The 16,221-nt window shown below is 41.6% G+C and overlaps 1 protein-coding gene across 2 annotated transcripts in view; it reads right to left on the bottom strand.

The window, feature by feature from the left end:
- Positions 1 to 16,221, bottom strand: part of POLA1 (DNA polymerase alpha 1, catalytic subunit) — a 300,131-nt gene that overhangs the window by 266,626 nt on the left and 17,284 nt on the right. For both annotated transcript variants that reach the window (XM_007087856.3, XM_042974042.1), the window contains exons 7-15: positions 15,451 to 15,543; positions 14,937 to 15,024; positions 14,446 to 14,647; positions 14,180 to 14,358; positions 8,432 to 8,544; positions 7,444 to 7,560; positions 6,100 to 6,174; positions 5,067 to 5,205; positions 4,097 to 4,251 (exon numbers count right to left, since the gene is read on the bottom strand). In XM_007087856.3, the coding sequence (XP_007087918.2) occupies positions 4,097 to 4,251; positions 5,067 to 5,205; positions 6,100 to 6,174; positions 7,444 to 7,560; positions 8,432 to 8,544; positions 14,180 to 14,358; positions 14,446 to 14,647; positions 14,937 to 15,024; positions 15,451 to 15,543 (1,161 nt within the window). The remainder of the gene's footprint in view (positions 1 to 4,096; positions 4,252 to 5,066; positions 5,206 to 6,099; positions 6,175 to 7,443; positions 7,561 to 8,431; positions 8,545 to 14,179; positions 14,359 to 14,445; positions 14,648 to 14,936; positions 15,025 to 15,450; positions 15,544 to 16,221) is intronic.

Here is a 16,221-nt window from a genome sequence, read left to right as displayed (position 1 = left end):
GAGTTGTGACAACCAAAACTATCTCCAGACATGGCCAAATGTCCCCTAAAGGGCAAAATCTCACCCCTTTGAGATCCCCTAATTTTTTTTTTTATTTGAGAGAGAGAAAGAGAGAGAGACAGAGACAGAGAATCTTAAGCAGGCTCCATGGTCAGCGCAGAGCTCGAGGCAGGGCTCAATCCCACACAACCCTGGGATCATGACCTAGCCAAAATCAAGAGTCAGATGCTCAACCAAATGAGCCACCCAGGTGCCCCAAGAACCACTACTTTAAAAGATAAGAAGTTTGGGGACACCTGGGTGGCTCAGTCGGTTAAGCGTCCGACTTTGGCTCAGCTTGTGATTCATGGTTTGTGGGTTCAAGCCCTGTGTCGGGCCTGGAGCCTGCTTCAGATTCTGTGTGTCCTTCTCTCTATCCCCCTCCCAAGCTCACACTCTATCAAAAATGAATGAACATTAAAAAAAATAAAAGGTAAGGTTTTTTTAATGTTTATTTTTGAGAGACAACGCATGTATACACAGCACGTATGGGAGAGTGGCAGACAGAAAGGGGGAGAGAATGCCAAGCTGTCTCCATGCTGCCAGCTCCGAGCCCAACGTGGGGTTTGAACCCCCAAAACGTGAGATCATGATCTGAGCCAAAATCAAGATTTAGAAACTCAAGTGAATGAGCCACCCAGGTGCCCCAAAAGGTTTTAAAAACGTAATAAAATTACAACTAATACAATTAATAGCAATTTCTTAAAATCACTAAATATTCATGCAAGATTCAAATGTTCATGTTTTCCCAACAATCTCAATTTTATTTACCAAGTAAGCCCATACTCTGTAATTGGTCAATATATAGAACTACAGGTACAATCCCTCCCTACCTTTTATTTCCCAGCAATTCATCTGTTGAAGAAGCTCGGTCATTCACCCTGTAGAGTGCTCTACAGTATCAACTCTATGGCTTGTATCACAATAATGCCATTTAACACATTCCTCTGTTTCTGTACTGCTGGTGAATTCACATTTAGATCTAAAGGCTTGGTCAAAATTGCATTCAATGTTTTGGTATGAGTATGTTAGAAGTGCTACTGATGCCTTCTATCAGATGGCAAAGGCACGTCATGTCTGGTTATCTCCCTTTTAGTGATCATTGCCTAGATTCGTTATTTCATTAGGGACTGCAAAATGGAAATATTCCATTTTTCCTTTATCATTTCTTAGCTGGAAACCTTCTATGAAGAGAAACCACTTCACCAATTAGTTAGCTGAGGTACAATATGAATTCAAAAAAATCAAGATAAATGCTAGATTCAATCCCGTTATTGACCAGTTTTCGAACTAGTGACTTGGTTCCCTAGATGCCTTCAGAGGTGACCGGTGCTGGGTTGCAAGTGCTTACAGTAGCATTGTGAACTCACACGTTTCAGTGTGCTGGACCTATCCTTGTCCATGTTCACAACGTCCCATCTGTGGCCAGCAGGAAACTCTTCAGGTTGACTCCTGCTGAACGCTTCTGACACAGCTTCAGTAGATTTAAATATCATCCTTGCTTTCTAGTATAGCTAGACATTCCCAGCATTTTCCTGAATCAGCCATTTCTCTATGAAGCCCTACTTCCCTTATTATGAAATGGTACTGAGAAATCTCACTCCAGATGCTAGAGAATGGATACTATTTTTTTGAACAAATCAAACCTTTCTCACACACTTAACTATGGCCATCTACTATATTAACTATTATTAAAAGATCAAACCACATACTAAAAGAATTCAGAGCAAAAGTAATGCCAAAAGGCTACTGTTAAAAAAAATCCCCCTCAAAGTCAAAAGGATTTAGAAGCAGACATAAGACACTCCCACTGACCAAAGACAAGTTTAAGCATCGAAAATAACAATGACTGCAAGACACTGAACCACCATGTGTAAATATAAAACTCATGAGTTCATAATATTCCATAAAAGAGGAAGCAAAATATAATTTACAACAAAAATAAACAAATCACTAGTCAACAATACATATAATGGAGGCCTCCAACTTCCTACTCAGAAAATTGGCAATGCAAGAGAAAGAAGTACACATTTCCCTCATCTTTCCTGTACAAACTACTGCAGCATAACCGAATAGTGCTGGTTAACGAGGAAAAGTTAATTTTATAGAAAAATTCAACTAATAAACGTTCTAATATTTAACATATATAACTAACAAACATGGAAATGATGACAGAAATTAGAAAACTGCTTTACAACTCCTAATGAAACAACTAATTCAGGTAAATAAAAGGGGGGGCATTAAATCAGTGGTTCTCAAAAGGGAACAAGTTTTCTCCCCACCCCCAGGAGATATTTGGAGAGGTGCAGAGGCCTTTTGGTTGTCACCACTAGGGGGAAGGGGTCAGGTAGAGGCATCAGGTATAGGCCAAGGATACTGCTAAACGTCACACAATGCACAGAAGAGCTGTCACAACAATCAATTAGTCAGACCAAAACGTTAATAGCACCAATGTTTAAAAAAAAAAAAAAAAAAAAAAAACCCTCCTTTAGGGGGCGCCTGGGTGGCTCAGTTGGTTCAGCATCCAACTCTTGATTTTGGCTCAGGTCATGATCCCCGGATCATGGGATCCAGTCCCACAATGGGCTCCACACTGAGTGGATTCTCTCTCTAGAGACGCCTGGGTGGCTCAGTCAGTTGAGCATTCAACTTCGGCTCAGGTCATGATCTTGCAGTTCATGAGTCCGAGCCCCACATGGGGCTCTCTGCTGTCAGCACAGAGCAGGCTTCAGATTCTGTCCCCCTTTCTCTCTGTGTCCCTCCCCCATTCATACCTGTGCACTCTCCCCCAAAATTTAAAAAAATTTTAAAAAAAGATTCTCTCTCTCTGCCCCTCTCCCCCTACTTATACTCCCTCTCTCTGTATAAAAAAAAAAAATGCCTTTAGATGAAAACTGGAACCCACTAATCAATCATAACCCCACTAATAGTGGTTTTAGCCAGACCTAATACGTCTGCTGATATATAATGCAATATGAAATACATCATACCACCTATAAAGTATACTGACCCAAAAAGTCAAAACTGAATTGAATCCATGCTTTAGCACTAGCTAGCAGGGGCCAGCACACTTGTTCCGTAACGGGCCAGATACCAAATATTTTACACTCTCAGGACACATGGCCTCTATCGTGACCACTAACTCTGCCACTGTAGTCAAACAGCAACTGTAGATAATACATAAATGAATAGACATGATGTCTTCCAATGACTTTTTTTTTTTTTTTTTTTTTTTTTTACAAAAACAGGTGGTGTGCTGGATGTGTTCGCAGGCTGTACTTGATCAACCCCTGGTATAAAAGAAACTGTCCAATGACACCAGGAAGCAAACATACATAGAAAATACGACATTGTATGAGACAACGAAGAATGACTTATTTAAAGTCAATGTCACTGAAAAAAGAGGATGGGAGGGAGCTGCTCCCATTTAAAAGAGATTGACAGGCAACTGGGTGGTTCAGTCAGTTAAGCACCCAACCCCAGCTCAGGTCACGATCTCACGGTTCATGAGTTCAAGCCCCATATCAGGTTCTGTGCTGACAGCCCAGAGCCTACTTGGGATTCCCTCCCTCCCTCTCTCTCTCTCTCTCTCTCTCTCTCTCTCCCTCTGCCCCTACCCCATGCTCACTTGCACACACACTCTCTCAAAATAAATAAACTTAAAAAAATGTTTAAAAATTTATTTAAAAATGAATTAAAAAATAAAATACTTCAACAAGAATTAAAGGTGGGGGAAACAAGTGTGACAAAAATCTTGCTAACCACTGAATATGAGTAACTGGTATATGAGAGTTCATTATATTATTCCAAGTCCACTTAAAGTTCTCCAAAATAAAATATTCAAAAAACAAAAAATAAAAATAAGTCCAGTAATTTAAATCTTTAAAGAACACCTCCAGCACCCAACACATTCAATACATTCTCCAAAATGGAGTCCGGTACTGCATTAGTACTTTCTCCTCCAGAAAGAACAAGTTTCCCTTATAGAATAGCTGTACAAGTTCAAGCAAGTATTGCATCTAAGACATGGGTACAAAAATATGCCCTATTTCTTTACCTCATTCTGATGTGTCTTTGCATTCTGCATTGTCTTCATGCTGAAAGACATGACCACAACTGGAGGAGGACCAACATCTTTAATCACATTCACCAGGTCTGGTTTCAAGGCCACTGCCTCAACTTTACACCAACTCACTGGCGGATTCAAGAGCTCTGAAAGAGAACAGATACAACGGATCAACAGCCATTTGCTGAAAAAGGAAAACTACTATAATTAAGACATCTGTGATTAACTGAGATAGTCTTCAATCCCATATTCTAATAAGAATGTCTTATTACATCATCTAACTAAAAATAAGCTCAATTACTGGATTGTATGCAAAGCCGTGTGTGTGTGTGTGTGTGTGTGTGTGTGTGTGTGCACGCGCGCGTATGTGGGGGTGGGTGGGTGGGGGTGTGTGTACACATATGCTCATCTTCTTGGTAAAAGGTCCACAGCCACAGCTTTCATCTGATTTTCTGAAGAATCCAGGACCTAAAATAGGTTTAAAAAAAAAACAAAAAACACTACCCTGAAGGAATCACCCAACATTTTTAAGAGATTTGTGAAGACAAAACAGAGTATCACAGATGCAAACACTGGAAAACATCGGGTAATAAACCAAATGAGCACTGTCCCCATCGGGCAGGGATGCTGCCTCTCCTTCAGGGGTGAGCAGCTTGCTCCGCACAACAGGGGGCCCATCAGCAGGGTGGGAGGTACACTCCAGGAGCGGCACAGAGAGGGATGCGGGGAGGGGTGCGGGCAAAGGCCACCCAGACTCACTAAGGCCTCCCTCCCACCGAACTGCCACGCACTGCAGCGATGAAGTGGCTCCAAGCATATGCCCTACACTCACTCGAGGAAAACTCTGAGGAACGAAACACAAAAAAGGACGTGGACACACTGAAATAAATAGACCAAGTCCTTAACTTCTAAAAATCACCCTACTGGCAATTTAACTTTCTGAAGGTAAATTTTTCCTTACGTGGATTTTTTACTTCAAGCCAACAAGGTCCTTTGATCTTTCTGTTCATCAAGAATATTTCCAGGCTGGATGTGTTGGTCCCAAATACATGAGAAAAAGTTTCTCCTTTCAAATCCTGAGGAAGCTGTGGCATTTCAGCCTGAAAAAGGCAAAGAAGAAAAAAAAAAAACAACAACCCTTTTTTGTTTAAAACCATTACTTCACATTTTCCGAAGTCTGTATTTGAAATAAACAAAAGCCTCTCTACGAACCACCAGAAGAAATCCCTTTGATATATATGAAATGTAATTTGCAACAAATGAAATCCCAAACAATTCACAGTAGGACAGAAAAACAATTCACAATGACAAAATAATGCATCTTGATGGCACCCATTAGAAGAAAAATAGGCCAAGAAGCTCCCGGAAAAGAGGATTTCTGTCCAGAGCCGTACATGCCTTACTGATAAAGAACAGCTGAGTAAGTACCACTCCATTAGAAGAATGAAAGCAAGAGAGTGGAACTCATTCAAAATGCTCCTAGGGAACTTTTCATCACCACTGTCAGAAACATTTCTTAAAAGTTTCCCTTTTCGACACTGTGAGATCAAAACTCTAGAACAAAGGTAAAAAGAGGTTAAGGCCCAGTTAATTAACATCCCAGAGCAATGACCTTGCCTATCACGGGAGCAAGAGCAGCACTACAGCGACGCTACGGACGATCCTCTCTCACCTTTCCGCGGCTCAGAAGGGACACTCCAACAGACTAATGATGTGCAACTCCATCATGTGGCCTTCACTCCACTTGACAAGCAGTTGTGCAGTCTCAACTTATTTATTTAAAGATGCATACTTGAAAGCCTGAGACAGGCAGCATAACCAGTGTTCTGTGTACTTAAATTAATTTGAACCATTTTCATTATTCATGACTGTAAGTCCACCTCACTGAACTATGGACTTGAGAGGCCCTGGCAATACTCCTAATTGAAAGCCAGCTGAAGTCTCAAAAATAGAGAAATGTCATTCTCAACCAAAACCCAGTAATTTTGACTTACCGCGTATCTAACTTCCAAGTACTCGGATTTTTCTGGAACATCAGGTATCTCAAAGGCATAGTTCTTTTCCACTTGCTGGAGACGGGCAGGGGAAGGGATATGCAAAAAACATATAAAAATAATAAAAATAAAAAATCATTAACACAAAAACTTCACAAATGAAAATGACAAGCATTCCATGTACAACACGTGCCCCTGTATTCAACAGTGAGGAACCCAGTATCATTATGGAACACAAAGGTAAATGAAGCCAAAAGGGCACCCTTTCCCCCTTTCAACTAGGACTAAAACACCCAGTGACAAAATGCTAAAAAGTTATCTCTTAGACACTAGAGAACTTAGAAATATTTGCATTCAAGAAGGGCAATAAAAGATTTAAGATTTTTATAATGTTAATGTATTAAATCATTTGCTACTCTTTGATATTAACCAATTCCATCTTGCTAGAAAAATTACTAATTAGCATTAAAATTATAGCTCCTATTTACTTGGTGCTTATCAAGCACCAAGGACTGTTCTAATCACCTAACATGAATTAAGTGACTTAACTCTTGCCACAACTCTTGAAATAGGGCCCCATTTCTCAGGTGAACAAACAGGCCCAGAGAAATCACTCAGCTTTTGTCCGAGGTCACACACAACAAAGTGGTAGGGCTAGGACTTAAAACACAAGCAGTCTGGTCCCAGCACCTATGCTCTTCACCATTATACCACACTATTTTTAGAATTTTAGAGGAATGATCCACCAGCCGTAATTCAAAGCTCAAATAGTTAAGACCATTAACCTTAGCGTCCGCAACTCAATCCTCCCTTTGCTGAAACCACTGTTAAAAGTATGCTGGGTTACAGTCCCTTACGATGATGGCTAAAGGTGTCATTGATATCACTAAAATCAAGGCCAATCAATATGTAACACACAAATAAAAGATTTTTATCCTATCAGAAATAGCACTATAGTCCCCAGTGTTTGACTATAACACCTTAACCTTCTGACCAAAATGACTTGCCAGTAACTAATAAAAACAAGATCGGAACAGATTCTTTCCATTTCAGGAAAAGAACACAAAACATGCTGCAAGTATTGGAAACAATTACTTTGCTATGTGTTATCTTTCTATCCAAATTCAAGAAAATTATTTTCTAAATAAAGAGAAAGAAAAATTACTTTTACAAATCTTAACATACTAGTTTTACATTGGTATCTATGAAATCTCCATTCAATGAATTGCAGTCACAAAAAACACATTTTGTACAAAGAAGACATACAGTAACTATTCTGTTAAGTCAGGAAATGAACAAACAACTAATAAACAGAGCTGGAAAAAATTATCACCAAATACAAACCTTGGACTTGAACTTCATAATTTTATATTTTGCTGCTATTTTCTCATCGAATTCATCATAAACATCCTTCATTGTAACTAGAGTTTCTGTTTCTTTTCCTGTATTCAGATCAATTTTCTGCTCTCCCATGGGGAGAGAAGGGAAAGGAAAAAAAGTATCTGTATATGAGATCTTTTCAACAACCAGAAACCCAAGTCTCATTCAATTCTCATCTTCAGCCATTTAAACATTTAAAAGAACACTCTTACAGAGAGATGAATTCAAAGATACAAAGAGACCCCAAAAAGGTACGAAACCCAATGCCCGATTCCTCCCAGTGGCATCATAAAAGCACATCAGATAAAAATGACTGATTCTACAAAATGGAAGAAGAGTGTTGTAAATCCTGACCAAGAAGCTTCACAGTTCAGCTGAGATCTCAGGGGACGGGCTGGGGTTGGGAGGGGAGTGTGGGTATTAAGTCCCAACTTCAAAAGGAGGAGCAAATGGAGCTGACCTGGCTGAATGGCTACAGTGGGCACGGTACTGCTACATGCATAGCAAAAGCATGAAAACTGGGCCAAATGCCCTGGGACATTTTAGAGCCATACACTCCCAACCCCGATTAGTATGGAAATGAGGGGACAGCGAGAAGAAAGCATTATATACTAAAATGCAGACTTTAACACTCTTAACGAAAACAGTTTTACTACATTTCTCTATTTCTCCCAACCTCTAACGGAGCTGCTGACAATCAGTGGTCATCAGGCAGTCAGCAAAAAGGAAGCATCAAGGCTGTGGATAACGACTTGCCAGTAACTAATAAAAACAAGATCAGAACAGTTTCTTTCCATTTCAGGAAAAGAACACAAAACATCCGGCAAGTATTGGAAACAATTACTTTGCTATGTGTCATCTTTCTATTCAAATTCAAGAAAATGTTGAAGAATATGGCTGGTGGCAGAACATACAACGTACTTGGAATTAGAGGCTAACGACTAGCAATTACCGTTTCGCGGGGAAGGAAGTAGAGTGTTCGCTCGATGTTTTTCACCATGACACAACAGCTCACGTGGGTTTTGGCAGATTCAATCCAAACTTTGCCAAACAGAAATACCACACCTAAGAGAATAGGAGAAAACCATGAGAAAAGAAGCATTTCAATTACTCACATTAAAGGCGCAGCGTGAAGGCTCACTGAACGTGTCCACACATTCATGCCTTCATGACACACCATTTTTTATAGTAAATTTGCAACAGCTGCCCACCCCCCAAGCCCAATTCCTTTACTCAGTACTTATGCCACACAACATCACACTAGTAAAACGTGACCGCTGAGATGTCAGGGGGCAGAATGATTCTCCAACCTGATGTAAACGTTTTCCCTAGAATTCAGGATATCCCAGGTAAATAGAGACAAACTTCAGTTACTGGGGAGACATCCCAAGTCTGAGTATCCACACTTGGGGAACTACTGAGACACTCCAGGTTAGTGCAGAAACCTCTGGGGAAGTGGGGAGACATCCCAGGTCAATGTATACATAACCTCAGAAATTAAAGAGATACCCTAGGTCAGTGTAAGGAAAAAAAAACTTCCCTAGAACTGGGACTACCCAGATTCAGAGAAACAAAAAAACAACAAAAAAAAGCAAACTATTCTCCAACAAATCTCCTATTGAAACCTCCTGTGGGGGGGGCACCTGGGTGGCTGAGTCGGCTGAGCATCCGACCTTGGCTCAGGCCATGATCTTGTGGTTCGTGAGTTCAAGCCCCACATCAGGCTCACTGCTGTCAATGCAGAGCCCACTTGGGGATCCTCTGCCCCCTCTGTCTCTGCCCTCCTCCCCCACTTGTGCGCATGTGTGCTCTCCCTCTCTCTCTCAAAAATAAATAAACATTTAAAAAATTAAAAAATAAAAAGAAACTTCTTGTGAAGTGTGAGAATACTAACTTGCTTTTTAGCACTTGTACTTAGGAATAAAAATTAACATTCATGTATAAGAGTAGCTATGTATGGTGCATCACTATTTTTCTATATGTAAAATTGCATTTGGGGAAAAACATAATAGATCTCATATATCTTATTCCATATAATGATAAGGATGTCATAAGAGAGTTCAACTACTATCTCCTATTTTACCCTTTCTACCTCACTCACTACTTATCACCTATCTGGATAGGTGGTGCTTATCATGTTCGTTTTTCTTCTATTCCTATTTAAAAAATGATCTAGCAACCAAATCAGCAGACATGCTCCTTTTCAGATTCCCATGTAATGTGTACCACAAAGTAAAAACAAGCCTTTCTACATAGACATCAAGTCACTGTTCATGAAAACTGGATATCAAGAAAGGACTCCAGAGGTTTGTCAACCTAAAAGATGGCCACTGTGCAAAATCCCGAGCTCTGTGCATAGACAGCAGTTATCAGCATAGCCACTCAACACAGCCACTTGTCTGAGCACTAAGAAAATTCTGGCACATGCAAAGGCTACTGTTCACAAGGCCAATTACTCCAGTTTCACAAGATAGCTCATCAGTGCTTCCTTTTGTCACTCGTCCTAGTGGAAATAAGACCATCTAAAAAATTTCATTTCTGCACATGATTAAAATTCTTAAAAGAGTTGTGTGATTTTCAGCTGGGGTGGGGGGGGAGAAGGGGAGAGGGAAGGGAGGACTGTGGGGAATGATTAAAAAAGAAAAAAAAATCACAGGAGCTCAGAAAATTAAAAGTCATCCTCACAACAGTGAGACACGAAGAAACAAAATTCCATGCAAAGAAAAATAAAGACCCTAATATTGGATTCACAGATTCAAATAGCTCATTTTACAGTCAAACTAATATCACACTTCATGCAACACATTTGACACTGTTTATGCCTCATTTGCCACAAAAAGATCATGGTAAACAAAGATTACATTCCCCCCAAAGTTACTAGCCGAAACCAGGTGCAGTCAGGATTATTCAACCTTGAAAAAGTCATAATGAAGACAGGATATCTTCCCATATGCAAAGAGTAAGACTCTTTTCATAATTATGGAGCATTCAGCAATAACTGACTTACTTAGAATCTGTAAAAAAGTGAGACACAATAACAGGGTCTTTGGGAGTACTTCGTTTTTATTAGCAGCATTGATTTCACCAAGGCTCAGTGATCATTACCTGCTATCATGATGAAACTGTTCAACCCCCTGAGATTAAAGGACGTCTTTTTTTTTTTTAAGCCGTCCTTTTTAACCCGTTGGCATCAATCACAGAGAACGCAGCTTAAGAAGTGCCACAGAACAGCAGAGTGGACTGTGGGTGAGAAGCCCAGAGCTCTGGCCACTTTATTTTTTGAAGCCTTAACTTCTTCTCTATAACTAGACCAGACTGCCTGAGGCCTTCTCCAGCACTTGAAATTTCCTTTTACCATAGCATTTGGGAGATAAGCCAATAAGAGACTAGTATCTGTTTCAAATGCAGAATATTTCCCGATAGTGGTTGAAAAGGCCTATCTTTGACTATGGTTAGCACCAGAGATTCAGTAAGGATACGTATCGTAAATTCGTGGCTTTCCTAATAAAGCCGCGCTTCAATGCCTCGATCTTAACCTCCAACAACTATGACTATAGACAAGCACTAGCCAATAGAAATTTCTGTGATGACAGAACTGTTCTATCTATGCCATCCATGGATCTGGTAGCTACTAGCCACAGGTGGCTATTAAAGCATTTGAAATGTGGCTACTGGCTGAGAAGCTGAATTTTTTTATTTCATTTTAATTACTTTAAATCTAAATTTAAAGAGCTACATGTGGACAGTGGCTACCATAGTGGATGGTGCAGCTCTAAGCCTTGTCCTGCGAAACGATGCTGTCAGTTTCTCAGAGTATCAACAAGTAAACAAAAGGTGGAAATAATAAACTCATTTTCACACAGAAAACAAGACTGTTGTTGCTTCAGGTTCTACTCCTTGGCATTTGACAGTGGGCAATCTGCTGGTTTATACGTGGATTAACCTTGGCCGGCACCGTGTCTCTCTGCATTACCCGTTCTTCCCCCACGCTGCTAGCAGCTACAAGAGGCAATCTCAACAACAGCAGTGAATGCATCTCTGGCTCCCTGAAACCTTCCATGTGCATCTACAGGCCTGTCCACAGCCATGCAGTGTATTTCAATGGACATTTATTCAATACCTACTACATGCTTGGCATTAGGCTGGAAGCTGGAAATAAAAGGTCCCATCCATCCAGGAGTTAAATAAAATACTTTGGAGCAAGAAAAACACAGAATCAGATCTTTACAAAGTAGTATGACAAACAGCGCACCAGGAAAGGGTATGACGGGGTCCCAGGGAAAATGAGGCTGGTCTAGAGGATTAGGAAAACTTCCAGGAGATGACACACCTGGGCTGAGACAGTGAGGGCACTCCAGTCAAACACCATGAGTAAAGGGACATGGTATCAACAGGAGCTGGCGTATACAGGGAACTATCTCTAGAACACAGAAGTCATACACGGCAGGTGTCAGAAGCCTTCCTAAGGAACTTGGACTTTATGTTGCAGACAGTAGCCACTGAGGTGTGTTTTGGGTTTGTTGTTGGGTTTTGTTTTTTTTTTTTAACAACGGAATGACGTGGTCAGAGCTCCCCTGCTGAGCAATCGCTCTGGCAGCAATGTGGGGATGACAGCTGAGGGATCCCTCAGGAAGCTATCACAATGGTTTCAGGAGGCAAGCGGGGATCAGAGGTGGAAGACGCAAGGAGAAAGAGAAGACAGCTTGTCACCTTGAGGAGGAGAAAACTAACAAGATATGGTGAGGAAAGTGAGGAAGAGGGGCAGTCAAGGCTTGCTCCCGAGTCTCTGGTTTTGATGGGACCATTAACCAAGACAGGGTATCAAATCCAGCACCGAGCGGACCCAGCAGAGAGACTAGCACTGGGAAGAGCAGGCCCACCACATCGCGCAACTCCAGCAAGCCCCCCAGTGTTGCACTCCAGGGAGCGGGAGACACGTGAAGCACATGTGAAAATGATGTCCCCTGAAGCCGTATGATAGGGCAGGCCTGGGTTTCGGCACTGGATGGGAAATACCTGCTCAGCCGCACGCAACCCCACCTGCCAGTCTACCCTCCACTGGTGAGCAGCAAAGAGGTAGTAGCCAAACAGGTGAGAGGGTCTAACCGAACTGTCTTGTCACAGCTAAAGTAGGTACCATTTCTAAGATGGTTGAGATTTTTTAACATGGCTTATTCTTTACCTACGAAACTAACACTGCAGTTCACTACTCAAATGGCTCTGCACCTGTCCCTATGCATTTACTATGCTGAGGCCTATTAATGCTTCTGCTCCCTTCGGAGAGACTGTTAACCTTCCAGTGGATGTCAATGCCTGGTTATCTTTAAGATAAATCTGGCCTACAAGACTGATGGTTAATGCTTACTCCTCTTATTCATTCACTTGCTTCATGGACACTCTATTTTCACTGGATGCAGCCTCCGGGAAACCACTTTGAAAAATAACACAGTTGCATCTACCCTCACACCCAGAAATGGATCCGAGTGAAGGCAACTCTGTTTAAGGATATATGTGGTATTTTATATTAATCTGACCTACCTTGGCATGCCCAACCCTGGGGTGAAGAAGGGCTCAAGGAGGACAAAAAAACACTAGAGAGCCTCCTGGCTTTGAGGCAGAATTCACATTCTCAGTTCATTCGGAGGAGGACCTGGGAACCATCCTCGATTCCTCCTTTCTGTCAGTCCCCATGTCAATCCAGTGACAAATTCATGTCAAAATACATGTGAAATACATTCATTCCTCTCCTCCTCCACAGCCATCACTAGGCCAAGTAACCAGCACGCCTGCCCTGTACTGAATGATCTCCAGGCTCCAGTCTTCCCCTCCCCACACACACACTATTCTCCGCACAGACCTATTTATTCTCCACACAAACCAGAAGGCTCCTGTTAAACAGTAAACCCAACTATATGACTACCACCGCCACGCCACCAGCACTTAAAATCCTCCACTGCAGCCCTCTCCTTTCTTAGAGTGAGATCTAAATTCCTCAGTGTGGCTTTCACGGTCCTTCATCACCTGGCCTTTGCCTTTGTCTCCAACTTCATTTTCTACCAATCTTGTCACTGGATTGCTGTGCTACAATTCAGACCGGTCTCCTTTCTCTCTCCAGGCCTCTGTGCTCACCAGTTCATCACAGTGAAATGCTCTTTCCTCAGCTCAGCACGTGCCTCAGATCTCACCCAATGGTGGTCTCTGAAAACAGGCCTTCCCTGGCCATCCCCCAACTAACTGCCTTCACACCATTTACCAGCTTACCTTATTTACCACCCATTTTTCCCCACCCAATCCCACCACAGTTGAATGTAAACTCCACTGGGATTGGGAATTTGTCCGGCTAGTTCACGGCATCTCACTGCCTGGCATACAGCAGGTATTCAATTTGCTAAATAAACAAATTAATGACTGATTCCATTTAAAAGAAAGCGCATAACTACAACTTCAGATACATCGAAGGTGAACAACAAGCACAGATTCCAAAATCACATATAACTGGTTTTCGGAAAACACATTTTTAAGGATTATTCATACCACAGCTCATCTCCACCGGGGTGGCTCACACACTTCACAATGAATGAACGGTGCTCTTTTACTACACATGTATATGAGGGCAGAGCCTTTGCCAATTATAGTAACTAAAGCACTTAAGGGAAAGACACCATTCTGTACTAAAGGCGGTTACCATACGTATGATTACCTGGTTGGGTGTACTGATCTTCATAAGCATCCAGCCAATAAAACTGAAACACTTGTTCCTCATCTGCCCCTTTTACCAGCGGGAGGTGACCGGAATCCACTTGGACTTCCTGGGCTGAGAAACTGCTATCATCTTCCTGATCAATGTCCCAACAAGAAACATCTGGGAGGAAACTTCCTCTGCAGAAATCACATATCAAAAACTTTCAAAATCCAACTGAGTCATTTGTAGTGCTACCTGCCAAAAAAGTCATAAAATGCTCTTACAAGTAGGACAAGGGGCCTTTCCCAGGATCTGCCTCATGTTTCACCCCCTCTGCTGGCTCACTCTCTTGGTCCCAAGTCTTGACAGCCATGGGCTCCACATCTACTTCCTCAGCTTCCATAGGTTCATCAAAGTCACCGTCTTCAAAATTCATTGTCCCGGAGTCCTTCTTGTCGTCTATACGCAAAGCTGGCACGGACTCTCCTGCAGGCGTCATCACACATTCCCATCATGTAGAGCTGTCATGTAACACAAAGGCCTCCCCCACACGGCAACAGCAGCCTACCCTTCCTCCCACACTGTCCTGCATTCCTGTTCAATCTCCAAATTGGATGTTTTCTAACTTTTGCTGCTATGGATTCAAATCTTTCACCCTTAAACCTGCTATCACAATACCTTCAAAATTGCCTCCACTTCCTCCTTCAGGGGGCCTCCATTCCCGACAGCATTTTGCAACTGCTCAACACCCTTGCAGCTCTGACATTAGACTTACCAGCAAATTCAGCATGTTTAAGGGGAACAGAAGTTAATGGAGGCTCCTTCCTTGAGACAGGGGAAGCAGTTTTTCTTGAAGGAACTGCCTGTAAATATTTTTACATGTTCGGTCAGTTAAACCTGCATAGTATTTTATACTGTCCTACCCTGACCGAAGAAAACGACAGTTCCCATTTATACGACAATTTTATGTATCATTAATGTAACAGCTTCCATTATTTTACTGTTACCTAGGTTTACAAAAAAAATACTTGTTTCCAGGAAGAAAATTATTGCATTTAGCACAGCTGTAATACCTATAATAACACATACTAGTTACTAAAAATTTACTATGAAAGAAGCAGGCACATGCTATTTTTGAAATACATGAAACTATACAATCAAAAGGGAGTCCTAATTTAAAACAAAAATCAAGAAGAAATTCAAAAGCATTTCCCTCACATAGAAAAGCAACAAAGTAAGTTTTAAGCAATAATACAAATCAAGATTGAAGGTTTTTCCACTCACTTTACCTTGGGGGTGTGCACAGAGAAAGGATTCAGTGAATCTCCAATGGATCTTTTCTTCTTTGGTATCATTACAGGTGGTAGAGTTATTTGAGGTGTCTTTAAAAGGAGGAGTAAGACAGACATTCACTGCCCTGCTTGGCTTACCAGAAGACAGAAAAAGTACATTTCTTCCCCCCAATGAAGCCTAATAAGCAAAGCATTCTTCCTTCCCTGCTCCCCCGGCAGATCTATGTTCATGTACTACAGTTACTATAGCAACAATACCAGACTCACTAGAAAACCAGAACAGATATTAAATCCACCTCTCACCCAATTTTTTCTTTTTACAACTTAACATACTTTTCCCCTACCCCTCCAGGATATTGCATGTAAAAACTGTCAAGCTAGAACTACACATGTTGGTGTTGTTTTAACGAAGTGTTACTTAGAAAGAAACACACCTCTAAATGAATTTAGTCTCCACGTGTAACAGCCCCAGCGTAAACTCCCAGAGCAGCCGAGCCTGTCTGAGTTGTCTCAGGAACAGCTCACTGCCTCTTCCTTCACTCCCTCTCTGAATTCAAGATGAGGATCTCATGCCTGACTGTGCAGACTGACAGGTTTCAATCTATTTCGGGAACATACACTGCAGCAACTAAACACAAGCAGCGTGCATTCCCAGAACTGACTCGTGTATATTCTTACTACCTCAAACACATCCCCACGCGGCCCCATCGACATAACTGCATAGCTTGTAACAGCTGGAAACTACTCACCTAAAGTGGTAAGAAACCA

This window comes from Panthera tigris, chromosome X (genome assembly GCF_018350195.1).
Source record: "Panthera tigris isolate Pti1 chromosome X, P.tigris_Pti1_mat1.1, whole genome shotgun sequence".
NCBI classification, from domain to species: domain Eukaryota; kingdom Metazoa; phylum Chordata; class Mammalia; order Carnivora; family Felidae; genus Panthera; species Panthera tigris.
Note: the sequence above shows the minus strand (reverse complement) of the source record. Positions and strands in the feature narration are given on the sequence as shown.